At 43.1% G+C, this 22,893-nt stretch overlaps 2 protein-coding genes across 4 annotated transcripts; one reads left to right on the top strand and one right to left on the bottom strand.

The window, feature by feature from the left end:
* Nucleotides 1–3,861: 3,861 nt before the first annotated feature.
* Nucleotides 3,862–10,666, bottom strand: LOC149323266 (THAP domain-containing protein 1-like). 3 transcript variants are annotated; one of them, XM_089488666.1, is made up of 4 exons: nt 10,437–10,666; nt 6,922–7,117; nt 4,609–4,725; nt 3,862–4,399 (listed from the first exon to the last, which is right to left on the bottom strand). In XM_089488666.1, the coding sequence occupies exons 1-4, from the start codon at nt 10,505–10,507 to the stop codon at nt 4,004–4,006; spliced, it is 780 nt and encodes a 259-aa protein (XP_089344792.1). In that variant the 5' UTR covers nt 10,508–10,666; the 3' UTR covers nt 3,862–4,003. The 3 variants fall into 3 exon arrangements, with proteins under 3 accessions (XP_089344792.1, XP_089344793.1, XP_089344794.1); XM_089488667.1 differs by lacking the exon at nt 10,437–10,666 and adding an exon at nt 9,880–10,304; XM_089488668.1 differs by lacking the exon at nt 4,609–4,725 and having other exon boundaries at nt 10,437–10,663.
* Nucleotides 10,667–17,554: 6,888 nt separating this feature from the next.
* LOC149323265 (transcription factor JunD-like) lies at nt 17,555–21,428 on the top strand. Its single transcript, XM_089488665.1, has one exon. The coding sequence runs from the start codon at nt 17,636–17,638 to the stop codon at nt 18,785–18,787; it is 1,152 nt and encodes a 383-aa protein (XP_089344791.1). The 5' UTR covers nt 17,555–17,635; the 3' UTR covers nt 18,788–21,428.
* The last annotated feature ends 1,465 nt before the right edge of the window (nt 21,429–22,893 follow it).

Genomic DNA, 22,893 nt, shown 5'->3' with positions numbered 1-22,893 from the left:
TCAAAGTGATCCTTATTGTAAAAGATCTTCTTCCAAGAATGTTCAGCAACACTGAGCTGGAGAATAAAGGGGGTTAAAACTTACATTTTGTATTAAAGAGCAGTTAGATGAATTCATCCACTGTGGGAACCCAACTTTCTCCTAGCCTCAAAATTTGCATGACACATTGTATGAAGTGGGGCACTGGGCCATTTATGAATCTTGTCCTTATACTTCAAATGGGTTCTTCATCTTTACAGTTCCACAAGAGCCACAAGTACAAAGCTTTACATGTTTGCCTTGTTTACTTTAAAAAAAATCCAGCAAAAACATTTTTAGAACTAGCCATTGTGTGATGTCTTGGCAGCATCATGTTTGTATAATTGATGATATCTGGGAGTTACTTTTGTTGAAACTTGAAGAAACTCCACCCCCACCCCCACCCCCCCCCCCCACACAGTTAGAATTTGGGAAGAAGAAAGCAAGTTTTCTGAATATAGTATGAGTACTTATAAATCGTGACGGGTCTGGAAACCATGGCCAATGAGGAGTGACTTAGGGAGCTAGGTATGTTTAGCTTGGACAAGAGAGGGTTAAGAGGTGATATGATTGCCTTGTTTAAATATTTGAATGGATGTCATATTGAGCAAGCATCTTTTCTGCTGCTCCTGGAACAATGGATGCAAGCTCCAGGAAAAGAGATTCCACCTCAACATTAGGAGGAATGTCCTGACAATAAGGGCTGTTTGACAGTGGAACACACTGCCTTGGAGAGTAGTGGAGTCTCCTTCCTTAGAGGTCTTTAAACAGAGGCTGGATGGCCATCTCTTGGGTATGCTTTAATTGAGATTTCCTGCATGGCAGGGGGTTAGACTGCAGGGCCCTTGTGGTCTCTTCCAACTCTGTTTCTATGATTCTATGACTCCATTACTCTTTAATTCCTGAATCTGTCTCTTTCCTTGTTGATCTGAACAGTGCCAGTTTACTGATAATTGCCATGCGATTTATATCACTTACTACAGGAGTGGGAATCATGCATCACTCCCAATGTTGTTCGCCTGCAACTCCCAGCAACCCTCGCCACCTTACTCAATGATGAGGAATGCTCATCATTACAATCCAACAATACCTGGAGAGCATCTGATTCCCATCCTGACTTAATACTACCTTAGCAACACTCACTAGTGTAAACCAAACAGGCATTTTCTCCCCTGTGTTCAACTTTTGTTGTGGGATCAACTTACAGTGGGTAGTTAGTTCCTTCTGCTCTGTATATACATACTGAATACATAATATAGTGAAAATATTGTCAACATAAGTGTACATTTAGTTACAATCAATTAGCAAAACTGTTTGCTTCCACTTAACAAATTCTGTTGCAGAAACCAGTAGAAATCAGCTTCAAACCAAACAATATTACAGTGATTAAAGAATATACAGAAAATCAAGGGTATAACTGAGCAAATCAGAGAATACTTCCCCCCCTGAACTGGCATAAAGAGGAGCAGAACAGCTGCCCTGAGGACATCTGTTCCACCTCCAACACCCACATAGCATATGTTGAAATATCCACTTCATGTACACATGAAGATCAAGTTGTCAATTGACCAAAGGAAAAAAATGGTAATCAACCACTCAATTTAAGCCCATACATGTCAGATTCTATTCCTGTATTTTGTATTTACATGCGGCATTGTTCATGTTCTACTTCACAACAGGCGAGATCTGTCAAAATTGTAGTCTGTTGAGGGGGTAGAACTCCAACCATTCTAGAGATTATGTAGTTTTGTTGCTACTCTTCATATATATACTGCTCATTCATGGAATGACACAATCCCTTATGTGTTACTAATCTAATCATTATGCCAATAATCCACAACCAGTGTATGTGGTAGCCATGAGAACATTAGCCACATAATTTTGTGTTCTGTTATTTACTGCCCTAATATATAGGTAATAATATTCATGTTAAAATGTTCATTGCATCCTCTTATTGGTAAGGGATGCTATTTGTGTATCAAATGTATTCAGTATGTATGTACTTTGCTAGCCAGGGGCCCATGGCAGGAGAAAGGCACTGAATTGAATAAATATCAGTTATCTGTATTTCATACAGCCATTATCAGCCAGTACACCTCAAGCTATCTGATGTTGGAGGCTGGCAATTTCCAGCCCATGTGTCAGGGACCAGTATAATATTTTGGCCCATTATCACAGCTTTCATTCTTTCCTGGCCAGTTGCCAGGTACAGGCAGCCAATGGCACAGGGTCTGGCAGTAGTCCATGGATCACTATTTGGAGTAGCACTGCTTTAAGTTACAGGGCAGCTTTATCTTAACCTGTATGGCTTATGAAGAGCTTTCCCATACATGCTGGCATTAATTTATTGAAAACTAGACTGCAGGACAAATATGGTAGCACTGACTAATTTAGGTATCTAAGCAATCATTTTGTTTTGACTCCTTTTTTTGCCAAAATCTCCAAATTCATCACTTTGGTGTTGCTGGCACACATCTGAAAACAGGAGAACCTTTTCAAAGGGAAAGAGCTTCCCACCACTAAAAGGAAAAACACTGAATTTAATGAAGCCACAAGGTTAGTTTCAAGAGATGTTGACAGTCTGATTTTTAAAAAATGCACAATGGTTCACTAGTCTGTGAGATGGTCACAGAAGCAGCCATCTTTATCATACTCAAGAACTTGCCTTTCCTTTTTCAAGGTGTGTATGACACTGCTGGGAAAACTGTATGCCAGGTGATGTCTACGCCAAGTAACAGAGATCCTGAAGTAATGGTATGTACCTAAAATCTACCCAACTGTGAGTACCAAATGGAGGATAATCTGGCTATTATTTGAGAGGATTCTGGTTGATGAGTCTTAACACTTGATATAGACATCCATTGCATATGGTGATCCAACTTCCACTTCTCCAATTGGCAACCTTGTGATGCTGTAGCAGTGCCTAATTTGTCTTTCACAAGCCTATGGTTCTATATATCTGATCAGGATCTAGCAAGTATCATTCATACCTTCATAATCTTGCAGCTAGACTTATATTTTCCATAGGACTACACCTGGCAGTTGTTCCAAAATTTCAGGTTCAGACACAGCAACCCTTCTTGACAAATGAGCTAATCAAGCACATTGCTCTAGCATCTATACTGAAATCCCATTATTTTCTGGACACTACTACTGGAGCTAATTTTGACTTTGCTGGCTTAAGCCTTACATATTGCTGACACTTTCTTTTCTCCTTTGTTCCATCATGTCTTTAAAGACCAATCAAGGGTGTCTGATTGTATCATCCATGCACCAAAACTGAACAGCAAGGCCAAAGAAAGTCCATCTCAGTGAATGAGACAGTGACTTCTGTGAAACTATTCAAGTAAGTCTACCATCAAGGTAAAAAATTAAACCTAGAATTTAATCACTACCAGATTATAGCTACCACTCTACACCACACCAGTTCCCATGAATACAATACTATAAATTGAATATTCTGTTTCAGGTATATACATATTAGAAATTGCTGGAAAGGGCAAAATAGATACGGAAATAAATCAATATCATTACTATGGATCAACAGTCATTCTTACATTGCATTCTGGTTCTACATTTTGAAATCAATAGATCAACCCTATACATTTCTACTCATAAATAAGCCCCAATTCAATGTATCTTGCTCCCAAGTCACTACAGGGCTGCAGCTTCCACATTATTTCACATAAACACGTTCACATTTACTTGAGAGTAAGCTCCACTGCATACAAAGAATTTTATTTATGAGCAACAAGCACAGAATTCAGATATCTGTAGTCCTCTTCACGCACACACTGAAGCACTGGTTTAAAAAAAATGCCAAGAGATCACAATGACAAAAAATTATATAGCAATTTTTATTATCATTCTGTTGGGGTGAAATATATACACAGAAGTAGAAAGCATTGCGTTTTTAAAATGAACTTCTGAGTTAGTTTGAGGAGGCTAAATTTGGCAGTGCCTCATAAATATAAATCTTAGCCTCCTAGGCAGGTACTTCTATAATTTCAAAATAGTCATTAGGCAGAATCACATAGCCACCTTTGCCTGACAACACGTCTTTTTCTTTCTGAAACTGAACAAGCTCTCGCAGTTTTTCAATCTGTTTCTCTTGACGCCTACATCGCTGCTGTGCAGTTTTAAGCTTCTTCCTCAGTTTGTCCACCTGCTCTTCCAGTTGCTGAATTCTTTTTCGCTGATGTACTGTATCCTCTACGGTATAGTTGTGATCACAAAAAACAGCAATATTATTGGGGGTGTGAAGTGGTGGCATTAACAATCCAATGCTTGGATCCACTAGTCTTGGGTCAGTTTGTGGCGGTGGTGGAGGTGAAGGAGAAGGGGGAGTTGGTATTTCAAGTGGTTCTTGAGTGCCTCCAGACTAAAACAGCAAGACAAGAGTATACATTTAAATTTATTATGTAAAAGGGATCAGGGGGAAAAAATAAGCAACAACCATAGCAGTTTGCTACTTCAACATAGCCTGTTTGACAAAAATTGCAATACTACCCCTTTTCAGCTTTCAGCATTGTGGCACACTGGAAATCCAGTTCCACTAGATTTGTGAAGCAGGAACTCCAATATACTTACTAGAGCTGAGGGGAACTGCAGTCCAGCACTTCTGGAGGGCATAAGGTTAGAAAAGGCTGAGCAACTTAATAGTGAGTTCCAACCTTCTCTCTTATGTCTTTGGTATATTTGAGCATGCTAAAGAACAGAAGTCAGGTATGAGTTTAAGGAACATCACAACTGGGATATGTGAAACATGGTATACACAGAGATTATTCCAACACTGTTTTAAAAACATTTCCCCCAAACTACGGTGACCCAATGCTAACAGGACTGTAAATGTCATTGATGTCACATCTAAAACTTGTTTCTTAACATGGTATACAATCTGCAGCAAATAAACAGTAAAGCACGTTTTACCCCTTATTTTTAAAATGGGAAAGATATATCAATATCACCAAGTCTCAGACAAATACTTTCTGTAACAGGAGATCAAATCTCTCCAACGGGTCTTCTTACCCATCTGGGCTACAATCCTTTAAATACAGTGGGGCCTCTCCTTATGCGGGGGATCAATTCCAGATTCCCCCACGTAAAGGAAAATCCACCTATGCTCAAGCCCCATAGGAAATAATCACAGAATCAGAGTAGGAAGAGACCACAAGGGTCATCCAGTCCAACCCCCTGCCATGCAGGAAATCACAACCAAAGCATCCCCGACAGATGGCCATACAGCCTCTGTTTGAAGACCTCCAAGGAGGGAGACTCTACTATCCTCTGAGGGAGTTTGTTCCACTGTCAAACAACCCTTACTGTCAGAAAGTTCCTCCTAATGTTAAGGTGGAATCTCTTTTCCTGTAGCTTGTTCCGGGTCCTGTTCTCTGGAGCAGCAGAAAACAAGCTAGCTCCCTCCTCAATATGAAATCTTTTCAAATATTTAAACAGGGCTATCATACCATCTCTTAACCTTCTTTTCTCCAGGCTAAACATCCCCAGCTCCCTAAGTCATTCTTCATAGGCCATGGTTTCCAGACCCTTCACCATCTTGGTGGCCCTCCTTTGGACATGCTCATTTCTCAACATCCCTTTTGAATTGTGGTGCCCAGAACTGGACACAGTATTCCAGGTGGGGCCTGACCAAAGCAGAATAGAGTGACACTATTACTTCCCTTGATCAAGACACTATACTTTTATTGATGCAGCCTAAAATTGCATTGGCCTTTTTAGCTTCCGCATCGCACTGTTGACTCATGTTCAGCTTGTGGTCTACTTGGACTCCTAGATCCCTTTCACATGTAGTTTCATTCAGCCAGGTGTCCCCCATCCTATATCTGTGCATTTCATTTTCCACCCTAAGTGAAGTACCTTACATTTTTCCGTGTTGAAATTCATTTTGTTAGCTTTGGCCCAGCTTTCTAGTCTATTCAGGTCATTTTGAATTATGAGGGCCTAAGTATCCTAAAGGCACCAGACCCCTTCTGATCTTGGCAGTTAAGCATGGTCAGCTCTGGTTAGTACTTGGATGAGAGACTGCCAATGCATACCAAGCGCTATATTTCAAAGGAAGAAACTGGCAGAACTACCTCTGATTATTCCTTGTTTAAAAAAAATTATGAAATCCACTGAGTTGTCATAAATCAACAGGCAACTTGAAGGCACACATACATACAAAGTATCCTAGGCAAGATGTGGGAGTATTTAAGAACAACAATACTTTTCCAGTTTCTGCCTAATCACTGGCCCTCCTTCATGTTTTATGTCTCTTATGTTTTACATCTGAAGGCACAACAACCAAGTGGTTGGTTAATGAGAGAAAATTTCTGGGTAATTATGTCTAAATATCCTAAAGGCACCAGATCTCATCGGACCTTGGAAGTTAGCAGGGCCAGACCTGGTTAGTACTTGGATGGTGGACAGGGTGACTAGATGATATAACTGCAGAGGAGGACAAGGTACCGTAAAATGTAAGACATTCAAGAGAATGTAGGCCATTACAAAACACTCATATAAAGATAAATTCATGCTTTTGCCATGCTCAAAACAGGGAATGTTTAGAATTCCTCCTGAACAGATGCTAGGACATGTCCTGGAAAAGGAGGGCAACAGGTCACCCTGACAGGAGACCACCAACAAATACCAGGTGCTGTAGGCTATATTTCAGAGGAAGGAACTAGCAAAACTGCCTGTGAATATTCCTTGTCTAAAAAAAGTATGAAATTTTCATGCGGTTGCAATAAATCAACAGGCAAGTTGAATGCATATAGACACATACGATTAAGTTAGCATGTCAAGAAGATCTGTTATATCTGTTGCTCAGAGATAATAATCTATTGCTTATATATAAACAAACATATCTGTGAACAACAGCTTTTAAAATCCACACACTTCGCTTACCTTCACATTTGGTTCTGTGTGGCAAAATATTGTCGGCACAGCGTTGTCTTTTAGGAGCTTATTGTTGCATTCCCTTTTGAAGCAATCTGGAGTAAAGTGTTCAGAACAAATGCTACTATACTTCGTTGGCTTGAAGTTTTTTCTTCTAACAGCAGCTTCCCATTTCTTGCAGAGATCAGGTCTTGTGAGAGGAAACCTGCAAGCAAAATGTGCCTTGAGCATCTTTTAAGTTACTACCAACACTTCCATCAAATGACATGGGTGGCACAGAGACTCCTTGTTTTATAAAGAATAGTAGAGGGACACTGCTACATTCAGAGAAATGTTGCCCGCTCTCATGGAGTCCCTTAATACCTCACACTGCATTAGACAGGAGATGTGGACATATTTTGCCTTTCCCCTTGTTACAGCTTATCCTGTTAAGGACTGAGTTCATAGTTTTTATTATGCCTGTAAGGGAACTACAGGAGCTCTCTTTGAAGTTAGACAATTCAGAATACCATATGTCAGTGTGGTACAGTGGCGCAAATGTTCAACCAGGATTCTGGGAAGCCAGGGTTCAAATCTTCACTCAGCCATGGCAGCCCACAGTACCTTGGGATAGTCAGGCTGTCTCAGTCTAAGAGGAAGGCAATGGCAAGCACCCTCTGAATAGTCAAGAAAATCCTATGATAGGATAACAGCAAGTTGTAGTCAATTTGAAGACACATAACAATTCAAAATATATCAGAACTCTAATTATTCTTTATTTGATTATCCTAATTGTTGGGAAATGCTTCCCAGCCAAACATTCTCTTCAACCTCCTTCCCACCTTCGCTATTAGACAGTAAGGATTTCTTGCATGCTCTTACCCTATACTTGCTGCCTCTATAACTTTTCCCAATTGCTAAATCGCCCATTATGGGAATGTACCCAAAACAACCACATCAGGGGGGCTGTGGACATAACACTCCTCCTTCAAGGTGTGTGCAGGCTCTGTTGAGCTGCTCCTCTTCTTGAAGCTTTCCTATAGTTAGCCAGGGCTTAAGCACTCCATGTAAATATGCCTGAATGCACCTTAATTAGTGAAGCTTTTATCTATGAAACTTGCATACTGCCTGTGTGCCTGACTTTGCTAAAACTAGTCTCAGACAGAGCCAAGAGGTTCAGTGCTTCCAGTTGTGAATTCTGCTAAAGAAGACTGAGTGCCAATTGAACCAGTCAGCTTTCCAGGAAAAGGGGCTGACCTCTTGGGAACCTGCTTCTAATCCAAAACAAAATTGATTGTGCATAACGGAAATGTGTATGAATACCCCCTACTATTCACCAGCACAAGATCCTATATACTTTATGCATCCAAAAACCTATGGCAGTATAGTTATGTTCTATCCCATGGCTCTGCAACCATTATTTACCTTTGCACCCACCAAATGCAAAGTGAGAGGAATGCATGTGTGCTTGCAGAATGATTGAATGCACCAGGGATTACATTTACAGAGTCTGGGAAAGGGAAAATGTATGTGCAATAGTTTTTAAACTGGCACAATGCCCAACAAGATTCCACCCCAAATATTTTTAGTATTACCCAGACTGAATTCTACATTTTAGCAGTTGTTGTTGTGTGCCTTCCATTCGTTTCCAACTTACGGTGATCTGTCATGGAGCTCTCTTGGCAATTTTCTTCAGAGAGGGTTGCCACTGCCATCTTCTGAGGCTGAGAGAGTGTGATAAATGGGTTTCCATGGCTGAGCCAGGATTCAAACCCTGATCTCCAGAGTCCTAGTCCAATGCTCAAACCACTACACCTTGCAGCAGATAGCCCTACCTATGCTGCCCTCTCTCCAAGTGCCTCCTCAACCAGTCATTGTTACCCTGGGGTTAGGGGCGAAGGATCCCTGTGAATGTGGAAAACAGCAAATAAAAAAAGCACTATTCTTTTTACCTAAGGTAACACCTTTCTAGGAATCTCCAGGTCCTCCAGTACAACTCCGTGGTCAACATCTGCCAGGAGCTGATCATAGAATCACAATGGAGGACCTACAAATGCCTAGAGAAGTGTTTTCTCTCTCATCTTCTAGGTTCTCCACGACAACTTTATGATCAACGTTTGGCAGAGTTGCGCTGGAGGACCTAGAAATCCCCAGAGGGGACACATTAATAAACTGCAAATAATCAAATCTCCCAAAATCAAAATCAGAAATGTGGAAGGCTGACTGTAATTCTATATGGATGCAGAACGGAAAGCAAGATTTCACTACCTGTTAATGTTAAATAATATTAAATGTTAGTATTTAAATATTAATATTTAATTTAAATATTCATTAAATTAATAAATAAAATGATAAATAATTTTATTTATAACATTAAATAGTATTAAATATTAATATTCTATTTAAATATCAACACTGATATTGAATATTATCTAATATTTAAATATTAAACATTAATACTGAATATTAAACATTATTAAATATTAAAAATTTTAATGTTTAGTATTTAATATTAATATCTGCAAATAAATATTATTATTTGCATATATGTGCGTTATTTTGGAGACAGGAGTCAAGTCTAAATATGAAATTCATTTAAATTTCGTATACGCCTTATACACGTATCCCGATGGTAATTTTTATACACCATACATTGTAATAACTTTTGTGTGGGAAAACAAATGCTTGTGTATACAGAAAGCAAAAGTGTCACTATCTGATCCTTTCTGGGTATTTTATATCTCTGGTCTCTTTGATTTCGGAATGAGAAAGACAAGAAATGGCACTTATTTCACTGAGAGAGCCAGTCTGGTGTAGTGCTTTGACTATGGCTTTGGAGATCAAGGTTCGAATCCCGCCTCAGCCATGAAGCCCGCTGGGTGACTCTGGGCAAGGAGGCACACTCTCTCAGCCTCAGGGGAAGGCAATGGCTATGGCTAACCTCCCCTGAACAGATCTTGCCAAGCAAAAAGCCCATAATAGGTTCACCTTAGGGCCGCCATAGGCGCTCAGCAACAATAATATTCTGTTTTATTATTTTCTGCCATGAGGCGACAGTCTTTTTAAAAATTAATAAAATAACTGTCCTCCAAAAAGGTGCGCATGCGCCCTCCGCTAAATGACGCCTCGCGCAACGGTTTTTCTGCGCTGAAGGCGAGCGCATGCGCGCTTTCCTCGTTCTTTTTTCTCTTCTCTTAGAGACCGCTCCCAGTCTAAAGAGACTCCTCCTCTGCGCGAGTGCGCATGCGCGATTCCTTCAGCCGCCTCTCCTCTAGAGGCTGCTAACTCTTCCGCGTGAGGGCGCATGCGCAATTCCCTTAGTTTTCTCTTTTCACAAGAGGCTGCTCCCTCTCAAGACTCCCTCCTCCGCTCGAGTGCGCATGCGCGATATCCCAAGCCGCTCCCTATGAGAGACTCCCTCCTCCGCGTGAGTGCGCCTGCGCAGAGGCTTCCCTCAGCCGCCTCTCCTACTAGAGGCATCTCCCTGTATAACGAACCCCGCCCGCGCATGCGCCATGGCCCCTCCCTCCCCCGCCCCTCCTCACTTGTGGAAAGAGATGGGCTTCTCTTTGTCGTATCGATTCCGGCAACGGTAGGCAGAGCAGGACTGCACCATCCTGTCCTCGCCGCTCGCCGCCAAAATATCTCAGGAGCCGGAAGGCAGTACCTTCACGTCCCTGTTTAAAAAAATTTAAAAAACCAACGCGGAGGGACGACATAAGCTGGATGCGGCCTCTCCCTACTCCAACATGGCGGCGCCAGCTTCAGGCCCTGAAATCTCGCGAGAACTCCTGGTCACGCCCCGCCGCGACCAATGGGGAAGCGCGGCTCCGGGGTTTGACGCGCGGGTTTTGGCAGTTGGGCCCCGTCTACGCAACTGCGCCTGCGCACTGACTTTTTGCCCTGTTGTTTTTGCTCCTTGCCCGCCTTTCTCCCAACAGAGGGGCTCAAGGCGGCCAACAGCAAATTTGAACCAGTACCTTTAAAAATAAAAGCTACAGAAGCCTTACAATGAATAAATATAAATTTAAAAAAACTATTTTAAAAACAATACAGAAGCATTAAAATGAATATTTAATACTTATATTAATATTATATTTTAAAAATAATATATATATATATTATTTATATAATAATTATATTATAATAAATATAAATATTTTTATATTTATATATAAGTATAAATATTTATTATTATTATAAATATTGTAAATATTATAAATATAATACTTAATACTTGATGATGTTTTAGTTTTTAACTGGAATTATCACTGTTATTGTATTTTATTGATGTGTTTGTATGTAATTTTTATTTTAATGTGTATTTTTGTAGAGGTTTTTTTTATTATTATTATTACTATTACATTCTTAGTATTTTATACTGGAGCTTATAAATAAACAACATGGCAAGTTATAAATATTTTTGTCCTGATCACTTGATAGTTATTGTAGGTTCATTTTTATTTGTGACTTGCTATATTTCGTTATTTCATATTAAGATGTATTAATGTGTATTATGTTAAAACTATTTTTTATAGAATCTACGCCATAGGCGGGCTTTTTTTGTTTTTAAATGATTGTGTGTAAAGCGCTGTGTATATTTACAGCGCTCTTTAAATAAAGCTTAATAATAATAATAATAATAATAATAATAATAAAGTACCGTGTTTAGTAAGGGTGCTATATAAATGAACAAGAGTAATAATTTTAAAAAACCAAACAAGCTTTTAAAAGTTAAAAACAGCCACGAATTAAAATGTAAAACGTGTCAAAAGCGCACTACTAAAACTACATCCACACGGCAGAAATAACCCAGTCCGACACCACTTTAACTGCCATGGCTCAATGCTATGGAATTCTGGGGACTGTAGTTTGCTTTTGGCACCAGATGCCTCTGACAGAGAAGGCTAAATATCTCACAAAACTACAAATCCCATAGTTCCATAGCATTGAGCCATGGCATTTAAAGTGGTGTCAAAACGGATTACTTCTGCAGTGCAGATGCATTGGGGGTTTTTTTGGGGGGGTCAATTTTTGGACTATAGTTTTTAGATTTATGAGTACAGTCAGGCCTCGGTATCCACAGAAAGTGGTGTCAACCTGGATTATTTCCTCAGGTGCATCTGCAGTTTAGTATCACTTTGACTGCCATGGCTCCGTCCTTGAAATCTTGGGGTTTCTAATCTGGCGAAGCACTTGGAATTCTCTGCAAGAGAGATCTAGTTTATAGTTCATGGGAGTTGAATGGAACTGTCCAGCAAAGGATTGAAAGACCCAGACTAAGCTACAGACAAGGTTTCCACAGGATGGAGCCAAGACAGTTAAAACGGTGTGAGGCTGCTATACATGTGTAGTGTGGATACATTTTTGGTCTTGTATGGTGTCTAGATAAGTCCCTATGGGGCTGCTCTCTTGGGTTCATTTATGTGAGAGAGCCAGTGTGCTGCAGTACAGTACTGTATAGTGGTTTCAGTGCTGTACTAAGAATCTAGGGCTGAATCAGCACTGCAGAAATAATCCAGTTTGACAGCGCTTTAAAGGCTTCCATGGTTCCATGCGATGGCATTCCAGGAAGTGTAGTTTGTTGTGGCACCAGAGCTCCGTTGAGTTCCCATTCAGCCCATGGAAAACAACCGGGCGACATTTGGTAAGTCACACTCTCAGCAGTGAGAAGAAGCCGTTGGCAAACTTCCTCAGAATAAATCTTGCCAAGAAAACCCTATGAAAGGATGGCTAGAAATTGGAATCAACTTAAGGGCACATAACAACAAAAAGTCCCACTATTTACCGCAAGGAAGGGGATGTACCCTAATATACCCTAGGGCCAAGCTAAATTCAGAGAGGTTCTGGGGCATGTATTCCCATGGTGGGGGGCACAAAATGCCAGTAGAGTATCCACTGGGGTTTGGTTCCAGCAACCCCCCTGGACACCAAAATTCATAGATGCTCAAGTCCCAGTCAGTACAACGACATAGTAAAATTATGTAAAATGGCAAATTCAAGGTTTGATTTTTGGAATTTGTATATTTTTTAAAAAATATATTCAATCCATGGATGGTTGCTTCTATGGATAAAAAAACCATGGGTATGGAGGGCTCACTGTATCTTCGAGTTCAGATCAAATATTACTATTAAGAGGCATTTCAAGCTTGTAAAATGTCGGAGATTCACAGCTGAGCCATAAAACTCACTGGGCGATCTTAGTCAAGTCACACTCTCTCAGCCTCAGGGGAAAGCAATGGCAAACCTCTGAACGAATCTTGCCAATCAATCCCCATTTCATAGAGTTGGAAGAGACCACAAGGGCCATCAAGCCCAACCCTTATCTGCCATGCAGGAACTCACAGTCAAAGCACTCCTGACAGATGGCCTTCCAGCCTCTGTTTAAAAACTTCCAAAGGAGATTATCACAAAAGGGCCAATTCAGCAATAATCACGGTAGTGAAAACAAAAAGCAACAGTAGCACTATAGTGATCAATGGCCTGTTACAGACTGCCAAAATAAAGCTGCTTGGGGTCTCTTTGGAGGTATGCTATTTAAATGATGCCTGGGTCCTAAGAGTCCGGAGGTCGCGCCAAAGCCACACTCCATTCCTAAGCACTGGAGGGCAGCTTTGGTGCAGCTTCCGGATTCTTAGGATGCATGCATCATTTAAACAGCATACCTCCAAAGAGACCCCAAGCAACTTTATTTTGGCAATCTGTAACAGGCCAATGTTTTTGCTATATAAGCTCCCCATTAAACCCTAATAATAGTGCAGTTGCTTTCGGCACATAGCCACGAATGAATCATTATGAATTCTTCCCGGGATAAGATGTCGTCTGAAAATCTTCTGCAAAATCTTCCCCTTTTTTCTCCCATCTTTACTCTCCAAAGAAGGAGACTCCATCACTCTCTGAGGGAATGCATTCCATTGTCGAACAGCTCTTACTGTCAGGGGTTCCTCCAAATGTTGAGCTGGAATATCTTTTCCTTTGCTCCAGGTCCTAGTCTTTGGAGCAGCAGAAAACAAGCTTGCTCCATCCTCAAGATGACATCCCTTCAAATACTCATTTACAGCTGTTTCTGTACATTTAGGCACAGATAGGGATGAGCTGACAGCCAATGTGGTGTAGGGGTTTGACTATGACTCCAGAAAGCAGGGTTCAAATCCTGGCTCAGCCATGGAATCCCACTGAGTGACCTTGGGTAAGTCACACTCTCTCAGCCTCGGAGGATGGCCATGACAACCCCACTCTGAACAAATCTTGCCAATAAATCCCATGATAGGATCGCCTTAGGGGTCACCAGAAGTTGGAAACGACTTGAAGGCATGCAACACACAAAATATACAGGACCTAAGCAGAGCAGCGGAGGACAGGGGGGCTTGGAGATGTCTCATCCATAGGGTTTCCATGAGCTGGGCTTGACTCGAAGACCGCTAACAACAACAAATTTGGGCTTGAACAGACAGGCCAAAATAACGCTGCCTCGGGCCACTTTGGAAGCATGCTGTTTAAATGACACACGCATCTTAAGAGGCCAGAAGCTGCGCCAAAGCTGTGTACCAGTCCTTAGGACAGGATCATGGCTTTGGTGTGGCTTCTGGCCTCTTAGGACACATGAAGCATTTAAACAGCATACCTCCAAAGAGGCCTGAAGCAGCTTTATTTTGGCCTGTCTGTTCGGGCCCTATGTGTTTTAATAAATGTATGCATTTATACCCTGCCTTTTAAAAAAACAAAAAACCCTACATACCACAGAAACAATGGAAGTGTTGAACTTTACAACCGATTATGCATGTTACTGTGTTTGATACTGGCTGATTCTTCAGCATCTGAACTCTGCACACTACTTGCTGCTCATGAGTTGCCTGTGTTGCCTGCCATTAATAGAAACAAAACCGTATCCATTTTATTTAAAGCGGTTACTGTACATTTAGGCATAGATAAGAATGAGCTGAGAGCCAGCATGGTGTAGTAGTGGTTTGAGCTTTGCACCGTGACTCTGGAAAGCAGGGTTCGAATCCTGGCTTGGCCATGGAAACCCACTGGGTGGCCTTGGACAAGTCACACTCTCTCAGCCTCGGGGGAAGGCCATGGCAAACCCCCTCTGAAGAAACTTGCCGAGAAACCCCTATGATAGGGTTGCCATAAACTGGAAACTACTTGAAGGCACACAACAGCTGCAGAGGTGGTTTGTTTTCAGCAGCAAACAGACCAGATACATGTGTGGCTTAATCCAAACTAGAAAAGGGTACTATTGGTCAACTGAGCTGCTGATTTATGGACTGGTGGAAAGTCTGTGCTGGCCACAGCTCAAAGGGATCTGGTTTACTATGGTTTAGAAGTGTTTTTAGATCCACTGTTGTTCCTGGAGACCAAGGCTGCATCCACACTGGAGAAATAATCCGGTTTGACGCCACTTTAACTGCCATGGCTTGATGCTACGGAATTCTTGGAAGGGTGGTTTTGTGAGACTGTTAACCTTCTCTGTCAGAGAGCCCTGGTGCCTCAGCAAAATTCAGTACCCAGAATTTCATAGCATGAAGCGATGGCCGCTAAAGGACCAAAACACATTGCAGAAATAATCCAGTTTGAGGATGCTTTAAGTGCCCTGGCTCAGTGCTAAGGAATCCTGGGAACTGTAGTTTATTGAGGCAACAAAGCTCTCTGACAGAGAAGGCTAAAGAACTCACAAAACTACAGTTCCCAGAATTTCCCTAGCATTTCTCAGAGTTGCTTAGCATTGCGCCGGGGCAGTTAAAGCAGTGTCAACTCGGATCACTTCTACCGTGCAGACGTACCCTCTGGGATACAGAGAACTGTTTGTTTCTTGTCCCATGGACTCTCCATCCATCCATCCCTTTAGTCTGCATTTTACAGATAATCCAATTTGAGACCGCTTTATATTGGCCAGGCTCAGTGCTAGGGAATCCTGGGAAATGTTGTTTGTTGTGGCCCCAAAGCTCTCTGACAAAGAAGGCTAAGTGTCTCACAAAACTAGTTCCCAAAATTCCCTAGCACTGAGCCTGGGCAGTTAAAGCGGTCTCAAAGTGGATTATTTCTGCAGTGTACTTACACTTTCCCCAGGCACTCTCCCTCTAGAAAGTGGTCCCCAAAGTGCTCTTTAAGGGATTTTGGACTTCAGCTCCCAGAATTCCAGACTATTGGCCAACATGGCTGAGGCTTCTGGGAGCTGAAGTCCAAAATCTCTTAAAGGCACACTTTGGGGATCACTGCATCTAAGAGAAGACTTCCCACTCTTCCTCTTCTCCCCTTATGCTCTGGTGCATATTCATCCCGCTATATAGCCACAAACCACATTACTTTATTCTTATAGTGTTGCTATTCCACTTTTACTGCTCTGGCCGCCTCCTGTTGCATTCTGGGGCTTGTAGTCCAGTGAGGCCTAAGACCTCTGGCTGAGAATTCTAAATGCCAATCCCTCAAACTGTAAACCCCAGAATGCAACAGGAGGAGGCAGCCAGAGCAGTCAAAGTGGAATTATAGCAGCATTATATAAGTCTGGCTCTGGCTGCATGCTATTGCATTTTAGGGCTTGTAGTTCAGTGAGGCCTAAGAGCTCTCTGGCTGAATATTCTAAATGCCCCTTCTTAAACTACAAACCCCATAATGCAACAGGAGGCAGCCAGAAGAGTCAACGTGAAATAGCAGCACTATAAGAGGGTAGTGTGGCAATGTGGTAAAACTAAGGAGATTATGGCACTACACTCTTATAGTGCTGCTACTCCACTTTGGGCTCCTCCTGTTGCATTCTGGGATTTGCAGTTTAAGGAGGGAAATTATTCAGAATATTCCGCTAGAGACCTCTTAAACCTCATTGAACTACAAACCCCAAAATGCAACAGGAGGCAGCCAGGGCAGTTATAGTGGATTCTTATAGCGCTGCTATTCCACTATGACTGCTCTGGCTGCCTCCTCCAGTTGCATTTTGGGGCTTGTAGTCCAGTGAGGCCTAAAACCTCTCTGCCTGAGCATTCTAAACGCCTATCCCTCCAACTACAAACCCCAAAATGCAACGGGAGGAGGCAGCCAGAGCAGTGGAATAACAGCCCAACTGTAAGAGTGCAGTGCCATAATAACCTTCTTAGTCTTACTACATTGCCACAGTATCCTCTTGTAGCGCTGCTATTCCACTTTGACTGCTCTGGCTGCCTCCTCCAGTTGCATTCTGGGGCTTGTAGTTCAGTGAGGCCTAAGAGCTCTCTGGCTGAGCATTCTAAACGCCAATCCCTCGAACTGCAAACCCCAGAATGCAACGCGAGGAGGCAGGCAAAGCAATATTAAAGTGCTGTAGCAGCACTCTCTCAGAGTCTACTTTCACTGTTCTGCCTGCCCTCCCGTTGCATTCTGGGGCTTGTAGTCCATTGAGGCCTAGAACCTCTGTGGCTGAGCATTCTAAACGCCAACCCCCTGAACTACAAACCCCAAAATGCAACGGGAGGAGTCTGCCAGAGCGGTATTAACACTATTGGAAGGCCTCCCTCCTTCCTGAGCCTAGAGGGCAGTGTGGCCTCAGCGCCAGGAGAGGCGGAGCGGCTGAGGCGAAGCGTGTTGACATCAGTTCCTCCTCCTCCTCAGACGGCGAAGGAGTCTCGTTGTTGTTCCCCCTCAGAAATGCCTCCAGTCAGGAGCCGGGAGGGCGGCGGTTGCTGCTGCTGCTGCTTCCCTGAGGGAGACGGGGAGTAACTCCCACGACGCCGACGCCGCCGACGCCGCCATTATCCCCTTCCTTGTGGGCATGAGCAGCCCAGCAGGGGGCAGCGTCGGGGGTCGCCCTGGAGGAGCCCCCCGGGTCTCGGTCAAGATGGAAGCAGCAGCAGCAGCAGCCCCTTTCTTCCACCCCGAGGAAGGGCTGGAGCTGCTCCCGGGCTTCGTCCAGCTCCCAGGCTTCGTGGAAGGAACCCCCGAGGAGGAAGAGGAGGAGGACGAGGAGGAGCTGGTGGCAGAGAGGAAGAAGGGCCCCTTCTCCGCCCCCTCGATGCGAGGCCCCTCGGGGGTGGTCCTCCAGCCCCCTCTCCTCAAGCTGCCCCCGGCCACCGACTTGGAGCAGCTCCTCATCCCCTCCAGCCCCACTGCCCCCTCAGGCAACGCTCCCGGGGGGCCCTTCTTATACAGGGCCCCTGCTCCTCCTCCTCCTCCTCCGCCTTCCTCTTCATCCTCCGCAGCCCAGGTCACCCAGGAGCAGGAAGGGTTCGCAGACGGCTTCGTCAAGGCCTTGGCAGACCTACATAAACAGAACCAGCTTTTGGGGGTCCCGCCTCCGCCTCCGGCCCCACTTTCACCTGCACCACCGCACCCTTGTTGCCCCCCTGCGAGGCAACCGGAGCCCCCCGCTATCTACACCACTCTGGGGGGATACAACCCCGGGAGCCCCGCCGGCGCAGGGGCTTTCTACGGACGGCCTTTAGAGGAGCCACAGACGGTGCCGGAGACGCCGGGGGTAGGGGTCTCGGTGGGCCCTCCATCGGCGCTTTCCTCCGGAGAGTCGCCACCGCCGCCGCAGCAACACCCTCCGCCGCTGTCGTCGTCTTCGTTGTCCCCCCTCGACGCCGAGAGCCAAGAGCGGCTCAAAGCGGAACGGAAGCGGCTCCGGAACCGGATCGCGGCCTCCAAGTGTCGGCGGCGCAAACTGGAGCGTATCGCCCGCCTGGAAGAGAAGGTCAAGGCCCTGAAGGGGCAGAACGCCGAGCTGGCGGCCACCGCCAGCCTCCTCCGGGCGCAGGTCACCCAGCTCCAAGGAAGGGTCCGGAGCCACCTGTCCAGCGGGTGCCACATCAACGCCGCGGCCCCAGCCCCATCGTCGTCGTCATCATCTCAGACCTCAGCGGTGGTAGGGGTCCAGCCCCCCTGCAGAGAAGGACCCCCTGAACCAGAGAGCAGCACCTGCTGAAGAATCCCTTCTGTTGGGGAAGAGATCCAAGCTCCCCTTGCCTCATCTGATGGAGGGAGGGATGGAGGAGGAGGACCACCACTTGGCCTAGGATGCGGAGAAGGACCAGAGCCACCTTCTGAAGTCCCATCCTCCTTGGCCCTTGAGGGGAGCCTCCACTTACCTGCGAAGTTGTGGGAGGCAGGGGAGGAGAGGTATCTGGACCCCACACACAACCCTCTCTGCACCTTCTTACTCGCTCCCTCCAGGAGGTCACAAGAGACCCCTCTAGTTGGCCAGATGGAGACAGAAACTTTGGTTAGCCAGAGACAGAACTTGGTTAGCCAGAGATGGAAACTTAGAGACAGAAACTTGGTTAGCCATACATGGAAATTCGGTATCATTTCTTTGGGGAGGAGATTAGCAGTCTCTGGTCTTCAAGGGTACAAAAGAAGAGATTGATTGAGAGTAATAATCTCTGGGCCTTGATGGGCAAAAGACGTTATTTTATTTTATTTTACAAATGGGGGTGTGTCATCCATTCCAGAAAGAACAAGAGCATCCTCAATAGTGATATCTTTATGGGGCTGACAAAAAATGTACAAAATACAGGTCGTAACTTTTCGAAGCTCCTCTGGCTTCTTCATCAGGTGTTTAAAAAAGGAGGAGGAAAAACAGAAGGAAGATTTTTAGTCCCAAACCTGCATTTTGTCAAGATGTGTCTGTTCTCGGTTCAAGTGGTAATGGAGGGATATTCATACAAGCCGGCCCTTCCTCCTGGCCATGTAGGACCTCCAGGAAATAACAAAAATTTAAGTTCCATTAGCAAGGCAAAAAGAGATGCTCTTCTTGAGATCTAAGTTGCTTCCGTCCTTTGGGAAGCTACAAGCAACTCTTTCCACGTACTGTTCATTCATCAATCAAACTGCAATCTTTTCCAGCATCTCCAAGAAATCCTTTGGGTTTCCTGCCAGTTCAAATAATCAAAGTGACACTGAAGTGGTTGATAACCATATTGTGATGATGGTAGTGTGTTCTATTTCTTTGCAACCAGCAAATGTAAACATTTCCAGGGGGAAAGGTGGGGTGCCGGTGTCAAGCGATACCCAATGGATGCCATTCTAATAGTCCTCAGCTATATCAGTGTAAATTCTGCAGCTTGGCATCTTGGAAAAAAGCTCCAATTTGGAAATGTGCTCACTGTCTTTCATTGCCTGCCTTGAAAATACTTATAATGGGAAAGCTTTGCTGATCAGACACACAAGAAATTGCTTATTGTTTCTGAAAGTCCAAAGCTTGTTTCAGAGGTCCCACCTGAGCTAATGATCTGAGTAGAAGTTATCTTTATTGAAGACTTGACATTTTAGAGAGCCTTCAATTTTATTCTTTTTTTAAGTGGAAGGTGGGTCGATGATACAAGTGTTTGTGGGGGGGAAAATTCCTTTTGCAAAAATTACCAGGGATTGTTGAAAACTCCAGTATTTGGAGGGCTGCAGCCTTATTTATTTTTATTTTTTAAAAATATAAAGGAGTAGATTTCTGAAGACAGGGTGTTGAGTGTCTGATAAGGCACTTCTATATCAGGCATATTGCTAAGCTTTTCAATAGATCATTAATATTTTTTAGAGATAGCAGTCTCTGCAGTTTTGCATTTGGGTAGTTTTGTGAAACGTTCTAAGAGTTCTCTATCTAATCCGGGGCTAAATCAGCCTAGTGTACAGAGAGATGTGTTATTTTCCTGCTGTGGGTGTTTTTTAAAGTTGCCCAAGGCTTGAGACCCAGTGTTTCAAACTTTTAGGAGTTGCCTGTATATGTTATAGAAGATGTGGCACGGCAGTTTTTCCATGTGGAAAGCCTGAAAGTGATAAGCTGCAGTGAGAATGTTTCAGACTGAAGCCGCATTTCGCTTTTCTGGCTTTGTTTCCTAAGAACGAGGACTGCTAACGTTCAGCAGCAGAAATGGGTGTGCCATGTAAATAATATTTATTTAACAGTTCGTGTTGTTTGAAAATGTTTTTTTTCCCCCTTTAGATTTATAAGCTCTGTGTTTTTGTGTGTTTGTGCACACGCACCAGCACAACTGTGGGGAGCTTTTAGGCTTATTTATTGAAATTTTAGAATGTCCCCTTTTTATTTTTATAACATTCAAGATGGGTTTTTTTTTAAGTGGTTTTCAAAGAATTGGTATCGGTCGTTTTATCCTTCACAGCGTACATTCCAGCTTAGATCGCTCTCTCTTTGTGGAGTGACGGTGACTTTTGTGCTATGCAGAAAAAGGCTCAGATTGGCTTTTTCAGGACTAAACACAATTCTATTGTAATATGTTTTGAATAACTCATAGAAGTGTGGATAATTGTATTTTTTCAGAAGAACTGCATATAAGCTATTTTCTTGTTGTCTCAGCTGTAAAGTATTCTATAGTTCTCAGGTGGGAGGGGGAAAGGGAAATTTTAGCATCGTTTTAAGAAGCAGTTTGGTTGAAAGCTCTGGCTGGGTTTTAATTTAAAGCAGAATCAGAAAAGGAACTGTTGCCTGTAATATGGTTTAACCGAGAGTTTAGATGGTATTCTGCACATCTCTAACAAAGGCCTGTTACAGACTGCCAAAATAAAGCTGCTTGGGGTCTCTTTGGAGGTATGCTGTTTAAATGATGCATGGGTCCTAAGAGTCCGAAGGTCGCACCAAAACCACACTCCATTCCTAAGTACTGGAGTGCAGCTTTGGTGCAGCTTCCGGATTCTTAGGATGCATGCATCATTTAAACAGCATACCTCCAAAGAGACCCAAAGCAGCTTTATTTTGGCAGTCTGGAACAGGCCAAAGTGTGTCAAGCGTGATGTCCCTCCTCCCACTTCATTGTATAGACGTTTCTCCAAAAGCAGTTTTATTACGTCCTGTGATTTGTGTCCAGTTTTCCCTCTAAAGCAGCGGTTCTCAACCTGTGGGTTGTGATTCCTTTGGGGGTCGAACAATCCTTTCACAGGGGTCACCTAAGACCATCGGAAAACACATATTTCCAATAGTCTTAGGAACCAAGACACTGCAATTTTATGGTTGAGGGGTCACCACAACATGAGGAACTGTATTAAAGGGTTTTGGCATTAGGAAGGTTGAGATTGCTCTAAAGGTTCATGCAAGTCCTTGCTTGAAAATAGGCAGAAAGAGCCTGTGGCTGAGTGGATGCATATTTTATAAAGCAGTACACAGGCAAAAGATATATTTGAAACAAATACATTAATTATATTGTCCTGTTTCTAAGTCTGTCAGAGATTCAAAGTACTTTCCAAAAGAACTCATAGCTAAGCTCTGTTTTTTTACTAGGAATCATATCACTTGAAACATTTTAAATAATTCAACTTGCCTGTTTAGGAACAGAGAAGTAAAACTCTGTGAAGAAAATCCAAGACACACTGATTAGGGCAGCTTCTATTAACTGAAAATTATTCCTTTATACTATTTTAATTCTAATTCGTTAAACAAATCTTAAACGTTGTTGTTTTTTGTATCGCTTTTCTCATTTGGGAGGGTAAGGTCCTCACTTCTATATTCATTTTTCTTTCATTCTGACAGTAAACTGTATTCATTGTGTGGTTGGAAAAAGACATTTTAAAAATCCAAATTGCAAATTTCTATAGAAGACATCTATAAAAGACATGACTGGTTATATCAGCATTGCTCATTTTTTTTCCTTATCCCTTTTTGCTGATCCTGTTTGATAGTTTTCTAATTCATAATGTTTTCTTGTGGCCGGGAAGAAACGTTGAGGTTCAAAACATGGGTTAAGTCTCAAATGAAAGTGTAACAGGGGTGGTAACCTTCATAGTCTTAAATCTGATACCTGAGCAGTGATGCAAAATAGATAATGAGTTAGATTAAAAGGCATTCCCCTGTATGGGATCAAAGCAGCTACTACATTTTTATACTGAGTCAAGAAGACTTGGTTAGCATTCTGCTCTGTATTAAATCTCAGAAAACAAGCTTGGGCTTAGAGAAATCCCTGTTCTTCCTTCTCAGATGTGTCTGGAAGTTGATTCAAACAGCAGTCTGTTAATTCCTCTGATATGGAACAGAGTAACTATAGTATTACTATAGTATCTGAGTGGCTGGAACTCCGACAATTCTTTATG

The sequence above is a fragment of the Sceloporus occidentalis genome, unplaced genomic scaffold (assembly GCF_023333645.1).
Source record: "Sceloporus occidentalis isolate IW3139 unplaced genomic scaffold, rSceOcc1.0.p SCAF_1, whole genome shotgun sequence".
In the NCBI taxonomy this organism is placed as follows: domain Eukaryota; kingdom Metazoa; phylum Chordata; class Lepidosauria; order Squamata; family Phrynosomatidae; genus Sceloporus; species Sceloporus occidentalis.
Note: the sequence above shows the minus strand (reverse complement) of the source record. Positions and strands in the feature narration are given on the sequence as shown.